This window comes from Cyphomyrmex costatus, unplaced genomic scaffold, assembly GCF_001594065.2.
Source record: "Cyphomyrmex costatus isolate MS0001 unplaced genomic scaffold, Ccosl1.0 scaffold70, whole genome shotgun sequence".
In the NCBI taxonomy this organism is placed as follows: Eukaryota; Metazoa; Arthropoda; class Insecta; order Hymenoptera; family Formicidae; genus Cyphomyrmex; species Cyphomyrmex costatus.
In genome coordinates, this window is record NW_017280267.1 from 851,690 (window position 1) to 868,208 (window position 16,519).

Below are 16,519 nucleotides of genomic sequence, written 5' to 3' on the forward strand. Positions count from 1 at the left end.
GTACTTTTTTCATTACTTATGAAAAAATTATTCTTTTTTGAAGACAATTAAAATTATTTTAATCCACATGCGTGATGTTATGAAATAATGTTATTAATAATAATAAGCATGCAAGAAAAACACAGAAAATCTCTATGAAAAAGCGTAAGTTCATGCATACGTATTACACATGCAATTTTACATCTTTTCACTCTTCACACTTTTCAAGTTGAATTTCACAAATACTACTTTCGGTATTCTAAATAATCACGTTATCTAATTTAAATTATTAACAAAAATAAGTTTTCACACTAAATACAACATTACTGTATCGTACCTGAATTTTCAACATGTATCAATAAATCTTTATCTGAAACTGTATGGGAATAGAGAATAAATAAACACTTTTTTTGCCTCAAGTGATTATACATTGTGTATATATACAATATATATATGTATATGTATATATACATAGATGTATTATATGTAATTCATGTAAATATATTTATCTGTTCACAAAAGAAGCAATTTATAAAAATTATATTACTATAGAAATATTGTACATCATTTGATTGTACTATAATACAATTGCTGCACGTATACATGTATATACAGGGAGAGTCTGAAAAAATGTTTTACCAGATTTTTTTCGAAAACGGTTAGAGATAAGGGGAGATATCTATTATTAAAATTTTAAGATAAATAAGGGAGACATATTTTGATAACCTTAATTAATCTTAAATATCCTCTTAGATAGAACCATTAAAACATACCCCTTCCCGTTAAAAAAAATCGTTTTAGTAGTAAAAAATACAGAATATTCATGATTATCCAAGGTCATCAAAGTATGCCCCACTATTTAATCTACAATTTTGATAACAGGTGTCTTCTCCTTATCTCTAATCGTTTTCGAAAAAAATGTAGTGAACCTTTTATTAAACTTTCATCCTATATATGTACATATTATATGTGTGTGTATACACACACACACACACACACATACACACAACTAACTTTCTGAAAAGTATATTATTGCACAAGATTTGCATACTCGCATTACACGAAGTATGAACTATAAAACTTTTACTTATAGATATCTATTATTATGATTCCACATAATTACAGCAAATTCTCCGTTACAAGATCTGGAGATGTATTTTATACTCGCTTTTCGGAATCAATTATCCCGTGTAAATATATGTAAATAGAAAAATACAATATTATCATATCTCAAAATATACAAGCTCACTGCTTCCTAGTCTTTTAAATTCAAACTCCAAAGTCCTATGTAAAATACATCTTTAAAAAGGTATAAAACACGTTTTTTACTTGTTATTTAAAAATATATGTACTGGTTTTCAGATATAATGAAATGACTTATTTGTTAAGCTTCCCTTTCCACTGTGAAAATTGTTGAATAATTTTACAGTCGTCAAAACTGTTGGGGAAAACTGAGAACGTGTTATATTATGTACGTAACAATTCTAAAATTTTCTATCAAATTTTCAAAGTGTAAAGAGATTGGATTAATCAGATAGTTAATATACGATGAGACTTAAGAACAATCGAACGTTAGCTGTTTAAAATTATACAATCGTTCGTACAAATATTGCAACAGTTTCTAATTCTGTATGTATGCTAGTGTTAGTTTTCAACATATTTATCATGTTTGTCGTAACAATTAACAAATGTATCAAATAGACCCGCTAAAATGTACAAAAACTTCATAAATTTAATCGCAAAAGGCCTCTTGTTCCATATATATATATATATATAAAAGCGTATACTTTATTTCTGCATAAAAAGTGTATGTAATATATGTACACACACACACACACACACGCACACACACACACACACATGTATAGAAAACATCGATGGCGAAATTGATTACAGCAGATAGAAAAGATTGCGAGTGAAAATAGATAATTAGCATTCACACCTTCCGACACTCACTCCAATGAGAAACATGATGTAAAGATAAATAGCATGATTTTGACATCGCAGATGACATTTGGAGATTATCTCCAGATGATAATACAATATAATATCAGTGTTTCCCACCATCATCCTATTAGTTGTAGAATTATGAAGAATTCTGCAAATATACTTACACTTCTCAGTTTCAGCTACTTGTTTGGTAAGTATGGAGTTGTTACTAATCTTTTTTATCTTTCGCCTTAATGAATTGGCATCATCTATAAATGATTATACATTAATGAGTAATTGTAATTATAACTTCTCGTTAACATTGCGTACAATTGCTCTAAACGAAAAAGGCCTCATGTATTTAAACCTTACAAATTTTCTTACTGTACATCAATAAAGTTACTTCAAAAGGAGTACCAACTCTGAGCAAACTAAGGATTTTTATTCAGACATTTTAACTCTAGAACAGGAGAATAAGATACACATGTATCCCAAAGAAATTTCAAACTACTCTACTGAGCTAGAAGACATTTTCGGCTCAGGACTCGATCCATAATTTATCTCACTTTTTGAGAAATAAGATTAGGCAGATCAGTCAGTCGCTAGTTGTTGAGTTATTGCATAATTTCATTAATATTTCACTTGAAGTACATTTGTACCCCACTTTTCTGTTTGTATCAGTGTTAGTAAGTTTTTTATAGCCTAAAATTTCTACTTTAAAATCTTATTTAAAATTTAAAAATCGGTTAATTAGAAAAAGAATTGATTCTTTTAATATAAAAAAAGGAATTTTTGTGTTTTTTTCGATATTTTTTTCAGCTAAACCAACTTCCGGTTGAATTTAATTAACGCCATTCTCTTTTTTATTAAAACACGAAGAAATTGACCTATTATTGAATCCTTCTACACATATATAAAGCATTTTATGCTATAATAAAGAATGGGATACTTTTGTGCCCTAGTCTTCCGTTAGAAAGCAAAAAAAGAGTTTAAAAATGAGCAGTTTATAACGATACGAGAAGAAAAAAGACATTTGCATATACATTCATAATCATATAAAATTTAACAACAAATAATAAAGCAACGTACAATAAGAGTATAAGAAAATACACAGCATCAAACTTGACTAGAAAAGAGTTAGTTATTTAATAAGAAATAACAATTATCGAAAACTTACAAATTATTTGTAAAAATTGGTAATAGGAAACATTAAGGAAAAACTAACGAATTGCACTTAGATTAGACTAGAATTTTGCACACCTAGGTAAATGCGTCGATCTTACAAAAATCGATCATTTTACGTGGCAACATGTCTCAAGGAAATCATTCTCGATTTTTCTTTGCAAAAATCTTTGGTTTAAAGGTACAACTACATTCTTAAATGAATGTCACGTCAAAACTGTAAATATACAATAGCTAACGACAGTAAAAGTTTATAGCTGTAATGCAAGACAATATTCCTCGCATTTCGGCAGACTGAAAATCGGTAGATCCAAACATAATACCATTTCATGTACAAATATTAAATCATCTTCAACTTGGCAGTATACAAACAAAAAAAATATTAAATAGACAAAAATCTATCGAATAGTTTAGGTCTCTTTTGTTTCCGTCAGTATCTTCCCATCCTCAACTAGACTATAATAAAAAGACATTTCATCAAATTCTGAGGCAGTCGCGCGTGGTGCCATAGTAGTATACAGAGCATAGTGCTCTGCCTCAGTTAAATCTACACCATACGGTGGTTCATCGTCATTTAGCTTAAGAGATTTAACACTCGTCATACTAGGACGTGGAATTTGTGATTGTACAACATCTTGCACAGAAGTCCTTGATAAATATGAGATATTCAATGACGGATCATTATCTCTACTTAGATCTAAGCATTTGTCTTTTTTAATTTTTTTAGCAAATAATTTTGAAAATAACCCTTGCCTAGCGTTTTTCGATAAAGTACCGGGTAAGGACGGTAAATCCTTATTCGGTGCCTTGGTGAGCGAGGTAGTGAGAGTTTGAGCGGATATTGGACGCGGCAAAAGTGGCATTGATGGCATCTTGCGTATTCGCTTGGGGGGCAAGGGTGGCAATCTCTCCTCCGATTCATGCATTACATCTCTCTTAATTGTTAATGTTGGAGACGCAACGGGTACTTCCGCATCTTGTGTCGGGACGGCTACGTCCTCGTACTTTCTATCATCGGTAATATCGAACAACTCTACCGGATTTTTCATAGCCATTTGTAAACTGGTATAAGTTTGATTGTCACAGACATCAATGTCCATCATTTGTGAATTGACCTTGGTTTCCGCAACTGCTTGTACCAACTTGTTATGCGTATCGGCATATATTTGATCAAGCTCAGCTACTTGCGATAAAAATTCATTAAATGGTCTACTGTCACCACCTGTCTCATTTTTAAATTCCGTCTCATTATTTTTCTCCTTAAGGCACACTTGTCCCTTCTGCACCCATTTGCCTATTTCAAAATCGAACCAATCTGATCTATCCTTCGAATTATCGACGCTTTTTAATACGGACGTGCCGTTTTCTTGTGCGTTGGATTTCACACAAGGTGTCGCATCGACAATTCTTTCTTTATACTCGGAATTAAATGCATTATTCTCTACATTACTATCACCAAGAATATACAATTTGCTAATTTCCCTATTACTTTCCGCGTTTATTCCCGGGATTATCGTTTCGTTATTCTCATAATTTAAAACAGCACTTTTCGCGGGCTGTTCTACATTTTGTGCAGAATTTATTAATGCCTTTAAATCGCCATTACATAGATCTACGTGATTTTTTACATTATACAAATCGTTTAAAGCGCGCAATGCAGAGATTTTACTGTTTAATTTTTTCGTGTTTAGATCATTATTGTTGAATTCGTCGATATTACGAGAAAACTTAGGAGCTACGTTGTCAAAAAGAGCAGTTTCCGCAGACAAGATTTTAGTGAAGGTACTGTATTCTGTCTTCTTCCTGGCAAACGCTTTCCGTAAAGACCAGAAAGCAGGCCTACCTGTACCTAGTGGTAACATCTGAAATGGTAGAGGTTCACTCGTAGCACCATCCGATGGCCTTCTAAGTTGGATGAACGCTTGTACCGGTTGTTCCACTTCTTGTGTACGATAGCTAGGCGTTCTGAACGCTATTGCTGTCTACAAAGAACAATATCGACACAGATAATATAGTACAGACTAGCGAATCACATTCTTTACTATTGTGTTGCAACTATTCAAAGTTTACATATACAATCTGTCATTGTTAACTTACTTGCTTATGTACATGTGTTGGTTGAAAATCGCCATATCCTTCCCAGATTAACTGCCCATCTCTCTCCTCAAAAAATCTCACTTGTATATCTTCCTTCGCGACTTTTTCACACAGCAAAATCATATTTATGCCGCCAGCGACTGGTGCACTGCAGTGACTCAACTTGCAAATCACAAGATCTGACATTGCCTCTGAAACGTAATCGTAAGTAGAAATTTTATTCTGTAAAGATACAGATTGACCCATTATAATCTTTTCATGTGATTATTTCTCGAAAAAATTTCAAATAAAATTTACTGTTTTGGAAAAAGTCTTATATGACAGACATATACTTTTTTTCTAAATGTAGATATCACTGAAGATTTCAAAGAGATCTTTCTGTTTTTAAATCAAAAACAATATTTTTTTAATTAGGTATGTAGCCTACTTTGAATTCATTGACTTATGGTATGTTGGTCATTCAAAATCATCTACAACTGTTTACAGTCAATAATTTTCTTAACAATAAATTTTCGAGTGAATTCTTTGAATGTTTATTGATGACTCATTAAAAAAAAAGGATACTGTTTCATTAAAGACAATAAAAGTCTCTTTGAAATCTCAGTAATACTTTTACCTAGAAAAAAATGCATGCCCATTATAAGATGTCTCTCTCGAATAGAGTCAGTTTTACTTGAAACTTTTCCCAAGAAATGAATAATTTAAAAGATAATAGCATGGAAAAATTATAATGAATTACTGCATGTAAAAAAATTTTTTTTTTTTTATGGCACATAATGTTACATACTTTTATCATAAATAGGATCTGACACAATGGGCGCTAAAGGCTTGTTAAATTTTCCTTTCTGTGATCCTTCCAAAAAAACTTGAAAACATAATCTCACTGCATTAAGATCTATGTTAGTCGGATGTCTCTTATGTTCGAAACCAGCTGTAATAATTTAGCTCTTCATAATCGACTTGTCTAAATTAATGGAAAAATATTATAACATGTATATATAAATGAAAAAATCACACATACTTCGAAAAGGATCTACTCGTAACTCTTGACGCATTTTAAGAGCTTCTTCAATGTCCTTCTTTTTTACACATTGAATGCCTAAATTTGAGAAAGTAACAACCATATTTCCCGATGGAATTTCTACTGTACAAACACCTTGCTTGCATACTTCCTTGCCCACAAGATTATGTGGATGAGGCCTATAGGGGGCATCCTTTGTTACACAGGACACAACTACCATAGCACGACCCTTATAACCCACAATCTACAGAAATATTATAAGCATATAGAAAGAAGAAAGGAAGACTCAAAGCATGACTGGACGACAACAACTTACTCGTATACTAGGGAAAGTTTTGTTCTCTGGTGTACTGTTGACACCTGGTATGCTGCCAGCTGACCTGCCTTCGCACTCATAGCGAAACCGCAGCGCTTTACTAGCTGGTTGTTCTAAAATTTCAACACGTGGCTGTTCGCTGTCCATTACTATGGTAGCCATAGAATCAGGATCAGTGGTTTGAATGACGTCAACTAAAAATAGTAGACATCACACAACTATACAAAGCTATATTATAATATAAAACATGTGCTCAATAGACTTACTGATATCACTTATATTAATATCTCCATCACTTATGCCATTGAATTGTTCCATGTCTGTGAATCTTTAATATATTGAACTTTGTCCATCTGAAATGTAATTGCAAATGCACCAATTGGTTAAATAGTCTTATATACAGTTAAAACAGTATTTTAAATTTTTCTGTTTTAGCAATAAAAATAAGTTCAAATACTCAAATTGCTGAATAACTTAAGACAAATTTTAATGAGAATGTTCATGACATCTTATACATCTTACATATCTTCAGTAATCTTTTTAGATCAGCGTTCCTTTCTCCTAATACAGTTTCAATACTTTAAACTGAATTCATACACTACAATGTATGAGTGGCAAGTAGCGATGTTGCAAACATATATTCGAGTTAGCATCTACGAGTAACTGGGAAGACAAACGCGATTTCCAGGTAAAACTTCAGGATCCCGGAACGACAGCTGTTTGTTCCACACGTTTGTATTCGCGGGGGTATATCCAGAAACACTGCACGCAAGTGTCCCGGGGGAAAAAGGAGCACGAAGAAGGACGCAACGCTGATTCAATCATTATTTTAGGCGAGCCTAATCCCGTACAGGCTGCGTATCTATAATTAAACTATCGTAGGACAATGTGATGGGAACGAGAGAGAGAGAGAGAGGGAAAGAGAGTACATACGCGAGTGACTATAAGAAAAAAAGAGAGACGAAGACTTGCCTGCTGCACAAATCAACATGCTATATATACTCTTGAGAGGCTTAGCGTTGTTCGTGTCGATGAGTCGTGAACGCAGCGAAATACGTGCGGTCTTAATGAGAGGTCCGAGTTCCTTCACTATACGCGCAGGAAATCACGGCGCGCAGATGGGAGAAAAACAGCCGGAGGTGGAGTGCAATGCGGAATCGTAGTATTCGTAGTTCCGATGCTCCGCACGATTGATGATAGATGGCCGGACGATGGTAGATGATTATGGCCCCGCGCGAGTTAACTGTTGTTAATTGCGCTGCCTGCGTTCTGCGTACTCGATCCGCGAGACCGTGACGTGAGAACAACCGACCGGATGATACTAGCGACTGACTCAGGCTGAGCTGCCTCAACTGGCTGACTGATCGACCGACCGACCGACCGACGACGTATGAAAGCGAAGGGAGCGAGAGGATGAATAAGAGATTTCTGATCCGGTACGGTCTGCGCGCGGCGTAATCAAAATCCAGCAGATATCCTACTGTCACGATATTGTGAGGTACCCCTGGGGAAGATACTTATAGTCTGATCTTGTACTTAGAATATGTTCTATTTGTTCGTAACGAGCATTATTTGCCTCTGTTCAACGTTTGATAAACAATAAGGATGAAATTATTCCATTTGAAATTGAAATTTGTGTATACCCAGACAGAGCACATCCACATTCACACAATATTATTTATACAAGACATTTTTTTAAATACTTTTTGTAAATATTTCTTAGTGGTCTTGACTTGCACAAATCATAAACATTTATTGTAAGTATTATATGAAATATTTTTAATGTTGTTGCGTAAATTAATGCTATGAAAATACTTAATAAGACATTAATTAAAGTAAAAAAAACTTGTCATAAATATTACATAAAATATTTGACCTATATTAAAATAATATTTCGATAAAGCTTCATATATACATATATATATATATATATATGTATATAAATGTTGTTTCTTTCATATTTTTGCTCTACAACAATAGTCAAATTTATTTTGGATTTGATTGTAAATTATTATCTAACATCTTTAATTAAGAATTCGCGCGCACGCGTATTTTTTATTTACACCGAAAGTTTACCAAGGTAATGAAATGTCACTGCGATAACGAACAAAAAATTTTATATTAAATTATATCTATTAATTTTTTTTCTAATTAAAAATTTTATATTTATCATCAAGACATTGAAATCTATGTTACAAAATCTACAAGTGTCTGTCAAGGACACAAAATACAGAGAACAATTTCGAACACACTAATAATTATTTTATATCTCTTATGCCCGTTTTCATCAATGGAGATTAACTATACTTTAAAATCTCGGTTTAATTGACTGTTCTAATTTTTAGAACTAGAAAAAGATAAAGAACAAATTGAAGATTAATAGAAAAATTATAGTCATTTGTTCCCAGCAGCAACCGTGTTTCGTCTCTATGACGAGAGGTGCGTATATAAACAATCTCAATTGCGTTCGAGGACAGTTTTATGTGCAAGCTGCAAGCGACATGCCAGAAACGATTACCCTGTCAAAACGGAATCCGGGTGCGCGACTCGCGACCATCGCCAGAGTCGAGACCAAGTTGCCCCGATGCATGCAACGTAAATTACCGGACGTCTCCGCGTCCGTAAGATGTCATCCGCGATCAAGCCCATACCGATGCACCGATTATCGCATACCCAAGAGATCGTACAGATTGGCGGTCGGATTGTCGGTGACTAGTAGGACTGGTCGGAATACTTCAACGACAATTCCCAAAAGCCACACCGACCGATGTTCGCCCAATTTCCTGGCCAGTCCTTGTTGCAAAAAGAGTCTATCGATGATGGATTTATCCTTGCCTGTTGTTGATCCCGACATCGGCGATCTCAAGTGAGCTGATTTCTTATTAAGGACAAATATTGCAATATTAGAGGAGAATGAGAGAATTGCGAACAAAAACCCAAGGGGAAAATTAAATAAAGCTGCCAATTATTTATCAATTAATCAATGTGTTCATTTAAAAGATACTCCAGTTATTTATCTTTAAGTTACAATAATCAAATCTTCTAGTAAACACAGATATAACTGCTATATGATATATATAAATATATATATATATATATCATTTACATCTATGTTATATGTAACAGTTATACTCATGGTTTGTTGAACTTGCTCTATTCAACTTTTTCCTTAGGTATTCGCAATTATTCTATTCTCTCCCGTACATCAAAATTACCGAAAATACATAATATTTATTAAACAGTGTGTGCGTTTTATGTTCATGTACATGGATAGAAAATTTTCTCTTAAAATTTATCCTGAAAATATGATAGTTATGATACAATACAATATTCTAAAGATTTTTACCATGTGCACTTCAGTAAAATTAATCAAACTTATTTTATTGTAATTTTATTAGTGAATGAAAGAGATTTGCATATATAAAATTCTTTGAAATACAATATTGTCCCATGACTACCATATTTTCAGGGTAAACTCTAAGAAAAAATTCTCTCTGTGTGTTATAGCCGCGACACTAAACATATATCGGACTATCACTAACAATAAGTATGAAAAATGAGAGATCATTAAGGTCATTACATGTACAAAAATTTTAGACGTAAACGTAAGGCGGCAAGCAAATTAGCCGATAACATTCGAGCGTTTTAAAACGTGAGATCGCATTTTTTATTGTGATTGGTTAAACGAACCTATTAATTCATGAATATTGAAAAATTCATAATATTGTTGGGACGTTTCATGCTATCTCATAGTAATGATCATCATTCCAATTATTAATCCTAATCATACACTTTTTTTTGTACCCTTGAGATATACTTTCTGGTTCCTGGGACTCTATCTATATAATATTTGTTACCTTAATTACGTATAATTTTTGTAAAAATGGACAGATTTTAATTAATTTTTTTCAATCGATGGAGAATTGATTAAGGTACAAGTCTATAATGTATAAAAGTCGATAGAATTCTAGGAAACTTCGAGATATAATATATAAGTTCAAAGAAAAGTTCAGAAAAAATCTCGATTTAGTAAATTGCACTGGGGTTTCTGAGACCTCAATGTGTATAGCTAGGGTTAAGAAAGTGCGATCTGATTGATCTAATCGGAGAGTGTATCGTTTAGATCAGAGAGCGAGTCTTCCGCCAGTCGTCTTGACGAAATCGCCGACAGGAGCAAGGATATCTTGACGAATGGCGGGAGTGCCTATTGCAGTGGCAGATCCTGGACGGACGCTACGCCGTCTTCGGAATCCGAGCAGAGTGAAACTGCCGGTCTAATCAAGGACCCGACGATCAATGCGGCGAACGTAGTGTGTCGCGTGCTGCTGCTGAATGCGTGGCGACGTAGACGTGCTGAGATCGCGCAGCTGGAGCAACAGGTGGAACACCTGCACCTGCAGATCGAGTTTCTGCGCCGATTGCTGCTCGCCGAGAACAATCGGGTCGGTAGACTGAATAGCGAATTACATCGCGAGAAATCACAACTCGAGGAGATGACGTGCCAGCGTGACGCCATCAGATCGGTATGATCGATCAATTATTCCTTAAATTGTATTTTGCTCCGTTTTGATTGTTTCGTCCAATTTTGATCCATTAATATCCGAGTCTTGTTTTTTTTTTTTTTTTTAGAACTCTTTTAAACAATGAAAAGCTGTTTTTAGAACAAGCTTTTAAAAAAAGAAATTCACGAAATGAAATTTGTTAAACATTCGCCATCGCGATGAAGAGAAACCCATCAGCTCTCTAAAGTTCTGCATTCGCATTTTGCGTTTCTAATGCGTCATTCTCTTACTAAAACAAACACGGGAGTTCAATGACATGTTTCTAATTATGGCAATGGTGTCATCGCGAGAATGCGACACATGTTCCTGCGATATGCGATAGGCAATTTTGATGGAAAAATATATATGCATTTCTCACGAGTGCTATAATCGTCTGACTAAATTTATAGGAATTAGGGTAGGGCTAATCCGTCAGTCTCATGATTGCTTCTTGAGAACTTGTGAGCACAACCTTTAATATTATGGCGAGAAATAGAGTGAAATAATGAATTTCCTTAAAGGTAGAGGAAAAAAATCTTTGCTCTACCTTTGCGCTACCTTTAAGGAAATTCATTATTTCATGAAAAAAGTAAACAGTGTCAAAATAGAAAAAATACGGTATATGTATAGACACTTTGCTAGCTTTTGAAAAAAAAATTGTATAGTTCCACATTTTCAACTTTCTTCACAAAATAATTAATTTAGACAGCATATATCCAAAATCGGGATACCTAAAATATTTTGAAGATGTTATTAAGAACTTCTTTTAAATGTAAATTTAAAAAAATGTATTGACGTCTGTAAGATGTTCCGATTTTGGACTTTGTCTGAAAGGGACGAGAGCTATATCTACATTATTCTATATGGATTTCCAATTTTATACAATCTGTTGGCTTTTCATAAAAAGACTCTTCGCGAAAAGATGAATTGAGACAATAACACGACGAATCTTCTTTAACTTTATACTTAATCATTGTATTTCTTTTGTCCACCCTGTACTCACTGAAGAAGACCTGTTTTAAAAAAATCTAATATCCAGACGATTTAAATCTTTACGAAATCTGTATCATCTGTATTATAATACGTATTATAATTTGTATCGTCTGTATTACATATATATATACATTATCATCTTATTAGATTGTTTATAAATTGTAAATGCAGTTGCATTTTGCGTATTTTGTTGCAGGAAAAAGAAAAGTTAGAAATGGAGCTCAAGCGCACTGAGGAAGTCTCCCAAGAGCGATCGGTCACTGTGGGAAATTTGAAGAATGAGCTCTTGACCGCGCAGGATCAGCTAAAGGCGCTCGACGCACAAATGACGAAGGATCGAGAGAAATTCTTGAAATTACGGGAAGATAAGAGAATTCTCCTGGATAAAGTTGCATTTTCTCTTTCGATTTAAAATTAATAATTAGTTGTCTATGGATCTCTCATTAAATATATTCAAAGGCGTTCACAGAATTTTTCCTGGGAAGGGGGACATGATTCAAAATACAATAATATAATAATAATGTCTTTACGCAGTGTGTTTGTGGATACACACAGCTTATTATTATTATATTATTTTGAGAATTTTATATATATATATATATATATACTTATATCCGGTAAAAAATTTTTTATTATAATATAACTCAAGAACGACACATTTTTTATAATTTAGGATTGTTCGGTTAATTCTGAGTTAAGTTTTCCGTTACAAAACTATTTCAAGGGAAGTCATAATTTCTTGCAATTTCTCAATTCTTTTTAATCAATAATTCTAATCTTCAAGCGACATTCTGCAGTGAGCCATTGCTCACGATTCCTGACCATGCGCACGTGAATAATCGTGCAGTTGTGATAAAAAATTGATATGTCGTTCGGTGAGTCATTGTTACCCTCGTCCGAGACATAGTTGTAACCCTTCTCCTCTTTCTTGGGTTGGGGGTAAGTTCTCCCACGCGTGAGCTTTACGCGCATACTGCTTTCGCGTTCTACGAACCAACTGACTCATTCTTTGTTTATTCTTTACCCTTCCCTTTGGAAATTGGACCTCTCTATGATGTAAATGTAAGAATACCGATGTTTCGTTTCGCATAAGGGTAGTGAGATCGAAGCAACCAATCTGAATTTATTTTTTCGTTAAATTGCTTCTAGGCTAAATCATTGCAACTAGGGCGGCAAAGTAAAGAAAAAAAAAGATGTTATAACTTTAAATGAGCGCGATAGCATCATTAAGTACATATCCCTTATTCTTACATCATGGACATTTCCACACGTCATATAACCGCGTCGCATCGGTTTGTCGCGCAATTGTTAAAAACGATGTTGTTAAATCAATATATTCTTGCGAATTCTTAATAACAGTTATTTATTTAATGGATTTTTCTGTTGAAGATTAAATCCTTAAATGGGGTTACGTTTTTTAAATAGTAGAAAAACATTTAGAATTATTTAAAAAAAGTAAAATTTTGCGTTTGACATAAATTAATAATACGTGTTGCTAATACATTTAGCTTAGGCTACTGCGAGTGTCACCCACCATTTTTTAAAGATCTTAGAATCCACTTGTGAAGCTAGCGTCAGGTCAATGCACGACGAAAGAAATATAGCTTACGGATGAGTCACACTTTTCGCGTTTGGGTGACTCAATATCATGTAATACTCCTTCCGTACCAGGAAGAAGGATCAATACCACTTGCTCTATTAACTATTTTATCTACACGAAATCGTGGGATATCGCAGAAATTTGCAATTAGCACAAATACATAGTTATTCATAAATTGTGTATCTTATCATAAATTTCATGATAACATAAAAGATGTTTATGTAGGTAAGAAAGCAGCGACTCTCTGCGAAAAATCTGACTGAGAAATCGTAGAATTATCCCACACACACATTTTTTAATAATAAAAATAACTACAAAATTATCCGAACAATTTGCAAATAAAGCACTAAGCATCGCTTTTGAAAATTTGAAAAATTCAATTCCGATAAAAAATTTTCCATATATAATTATATATAAACAGTTATATATAATTATGCAAAACTATAATTATTACATAATTATAGTAAAAAAAAATTTACTAGGATATTATATACTAGGATTTATAATATAATATATAAAAGTTATATATATCATATATAGATACATATTCTTATTCTATAAATAAATAGATTATAATAAGGATGTATGTTGTATGATATAAAGCTCTATTATAACAAGTGTTATATATTTGTTTAGATATCAGTCAGCGAGGTATTGGCGACAGAACGTGATGCCAGAGTGGAAAAAGCGGAATCTGCCATCGAAGAGTTACAATTGCAATTAGTATCACAGGTATCTCTCGCCGAGTCTGCGCAGGATCAGCTTCAGTGTACTTCTAGGTATACTTATAAGCTTTCAGATTTCAAATTAAAAACACCTTGAGCGCTGGAACTTAAGAGTTTCATTTATCTTAAAAATAACATTTGTATAATTATAGGGAGCTGCAAACCGCAATAGCTGAGAGACAAAGATTGGAAAAATATTTGAAAGCTAGCGAAGGTAATGCAAAAACTTTGAAATTACGCACGATTTCTCTGGAGAATCAGTTAACTGATCGAGAAGTTAAGCTCCGCCGCGTTGAAATGGAATATCATTCACAAATGTAAGATATTTAAAAGAAAAGAAAAGAAATCGCTTTTTCCTGTGACACCATACGATATTTTTTGTATCATTGCATTCTGTTAGGATGGAATTAAATGAGCTGAGAGATCAATTACTGCGACAATCTCAAGAGGGTGGCTGGAATCGGATAGTGCAAATCGCTGGGAGCATCATGCGCGTATCTATCCTACGGACATTCGCGTTTTTATCCAGTGCTACTCTGCCATTGCTGCCGTAGATAGGTATTTTATCACAGCTATGATTTCCAATTTGCAACAATTAAGAGGACGCAGGACTTTCTTCTTGTTCCGCGTTATTATTTTATGTCGACGATAAGACGTCTTACGGTCATGGTACATAGAAAAATTTAAGACGTAAGACGTAAACAATAAGCGAATTGACCAATCACAGTACAGATCATAACGTGAGCAATAGCAACTTCAACATATTGATTTCCTTAAAGATGCGCACAACCAAGGAACAGAGAATAAGAATTTCAACCAATCAGAAAGGTTGCATTATGAAATACAGTTTCTAGATAGGTTGAAATTCTTATTCTCTGTTCTTGTTCCTAGTCTCTGTAGAATAGGTGTTTTAAGTCGTAAGAAATTAATCAATTACAGTTCAATTCGAGGAAGAATAATTGACTGTGATGATTCGGCCATTTCTTATGGTTTAATACTTAAAAACCTTTATTATACATATAGGTTTACGTCTCAGGTATTTTTATGTGCCATGAAGGAAGATATAAGGAGACTCCACTCGGTCTCGCCAGTCTACAAGACATGAACCCATTTTAGGTTTCGAGTTCCGTTTCCGATTCTCGACACTCGCAGCGCTCGTGAATTTAGTAGTGCTGCGCATAATGAGTGCGAGTAAGAGAAATGATCATTTCTCTTACTCGCACTCATCAGAATCGGAAGCTGAACTCGAAACCTAAAATGGGTCCACTTTTATTTTACGGAGTGGAGTCTCCTTATATCTTACTTCCTGGCTAGGACCTTTATATTCCAATTTTTGAATACACAGAGGCTGTCTGTATTCTTTAAAACCTGTTCTACAATAGGATTGCAAGTCGTAAACAATTGAACAATCACAGTTGAATATGAAAAAAAATCGACTATGATTGCTTAATTTTTTACGACTTGCGACTCTGTAACATTTGACTAAAACAAAGATTAACATAAAATTTCATTGAGGTTTAATAAGTATTTTACTTATCTCCTCCTCGGTGTAAACATATTAAAGATTCGATTAGAAAAATGGAATCGTAATAAAAATAACATTATTACATCAATATATCTCGCAGATTAAGAAATTTAAGCGTGATCACAATTTTCCGAGACATAAGCTGGTTTTAATCAGACGGAACCGAATTGAAGTACTGTTCGTTTGATGCAAATGACTTAGGTCTGAAGAGGAGGGTATTTTATGGTCAAAAACGGGCAAGGATAAACGCTCGCAGGATAGTAGAGAGATTGATAGACATCAGCATTTCATACTCTACATTTAAAAAAACATTACAATTTTTTTTAATCAATATATAATTTTTGAGAAATAGAATTTTATGTATACGTTTAACACTACATATACTATAACCAGAATAAGCGATTTTATTACGTCCTGTGGATATTTTTGATTTATATTATAATATATAAATTATTATTTTTCATAAATAGCGAAAGCAAGGAGCTATACATAATAGGTGGAGAGTGTAACGGAATTTATTGAATAAATGTAAATATTATATGCTTTTTTAATCTATACTTTTTATTTCCCTTCGTAATGATAAACTGATAAAAATAAATTACCGTTAGTTT

The 16,519-nt window shown here is 33.6% G+C and overlaps 2 protein-coding genes across 2 annotated transcripts; one reads left to right on the forward strand and one right to left on the reverse strand.

The window, feature by feature from the left end:
- Positions 1-3,500: 3,500 nt before the first annotated feature.
- Dl (dorsal) lies at positions 3,501-7,106 on the reverse strand. The gene is made up of 7 exons (XM_018548063.1): positions 7,047-7,106; positions 6,791-6,877; positions 6,525-6,718; positions 6,209-6,452; positions 5,975-6,118; positions 5,188-5,378; positions 3,501-5,072 (listed from the first exon to the last, which is right to left on the reverse strand). Exons 2-7 carry the CDS (start codon positions 6,840-6,842, stop codon positions 3,501-3,503), a joined length of 2,397 nt encoding a protein of 798 aa, XP_018403565.1. The 5' UTR covers positions 6,843-6,877; positions 7,047-7,106.
- A 1,919-nt stretch (positions 7,107-9,025) lies between these two features.
- LOC108780361 (uncharacterized) lies at positions 9,026-16,303 on the forward strand. Its single transcript, XM_018548039.1, has 7 exons — positions 9,026-9,390; positions 10,648-11,047; positions 12,255-12,446; positions 14,295-14,437; positions 14,536-14,700; positions 14,784-14,941; positions 16,009-16,303. Exons 1-6 carry the CDS (start codon positions 9,026-9,028, stop codon positions 14,935-14,937), a joined length of 1,419 nt encoding a protein of 472 aa, XP_018403541.1. The 3' UTR covers positions 14,938-14,941; positions 16,009-16,303.
- The last annotated feature ends 216 nt before the right edge of the window (positions 16,304-16,519 follow it).

Excerpts from the sequence above, each read along its gene's own strand:
- Dl (XM_018548063.1), bottom strand. The coding sequence starts at position 6,842 with ATGGAACAATTCAATGGCATAAGTGATGGAGATATTAATATAAGTGAT. Across the intron at positions 5,379-5,974 it reads AGATCCTATTTATGATAAAA|AGGCAATGTCAGATCTTGTG; the intron begins GTATGTAACATT and ends ATTACGTTTCAG. Across the intron at positions 5,073-5,187 it reads CAACACATGTACATAAGCAA|ACAGCAATAGCGTTCAGAAC; the intron begins GTAAGTTAACAA and ends TGTTCTTTGTAG.
- LOC108780361 (XM_018548039.1), top strand. The coding sequence starts at position 9,026 with ATGCCAGAAACGATTACCCTGTCAAAACGGAATCCGGGTGCGCGACTC. Across the intron at positions 11,048-12,254 it reads AGCGTGACGCCATCAGATCG|GAAAAAGAAAAGTTAGAAAT; the intron begins GTATGATCGATC and ends ATTTTGTTGCAG. Across the intron at positions 14,438-14,535 it reads CAGCTTCAGTGTACTTCTAG|GGAGCTGCAAACCGCAATAG; the intron begins GTATACTTATAA and ends GTATAATTATAG.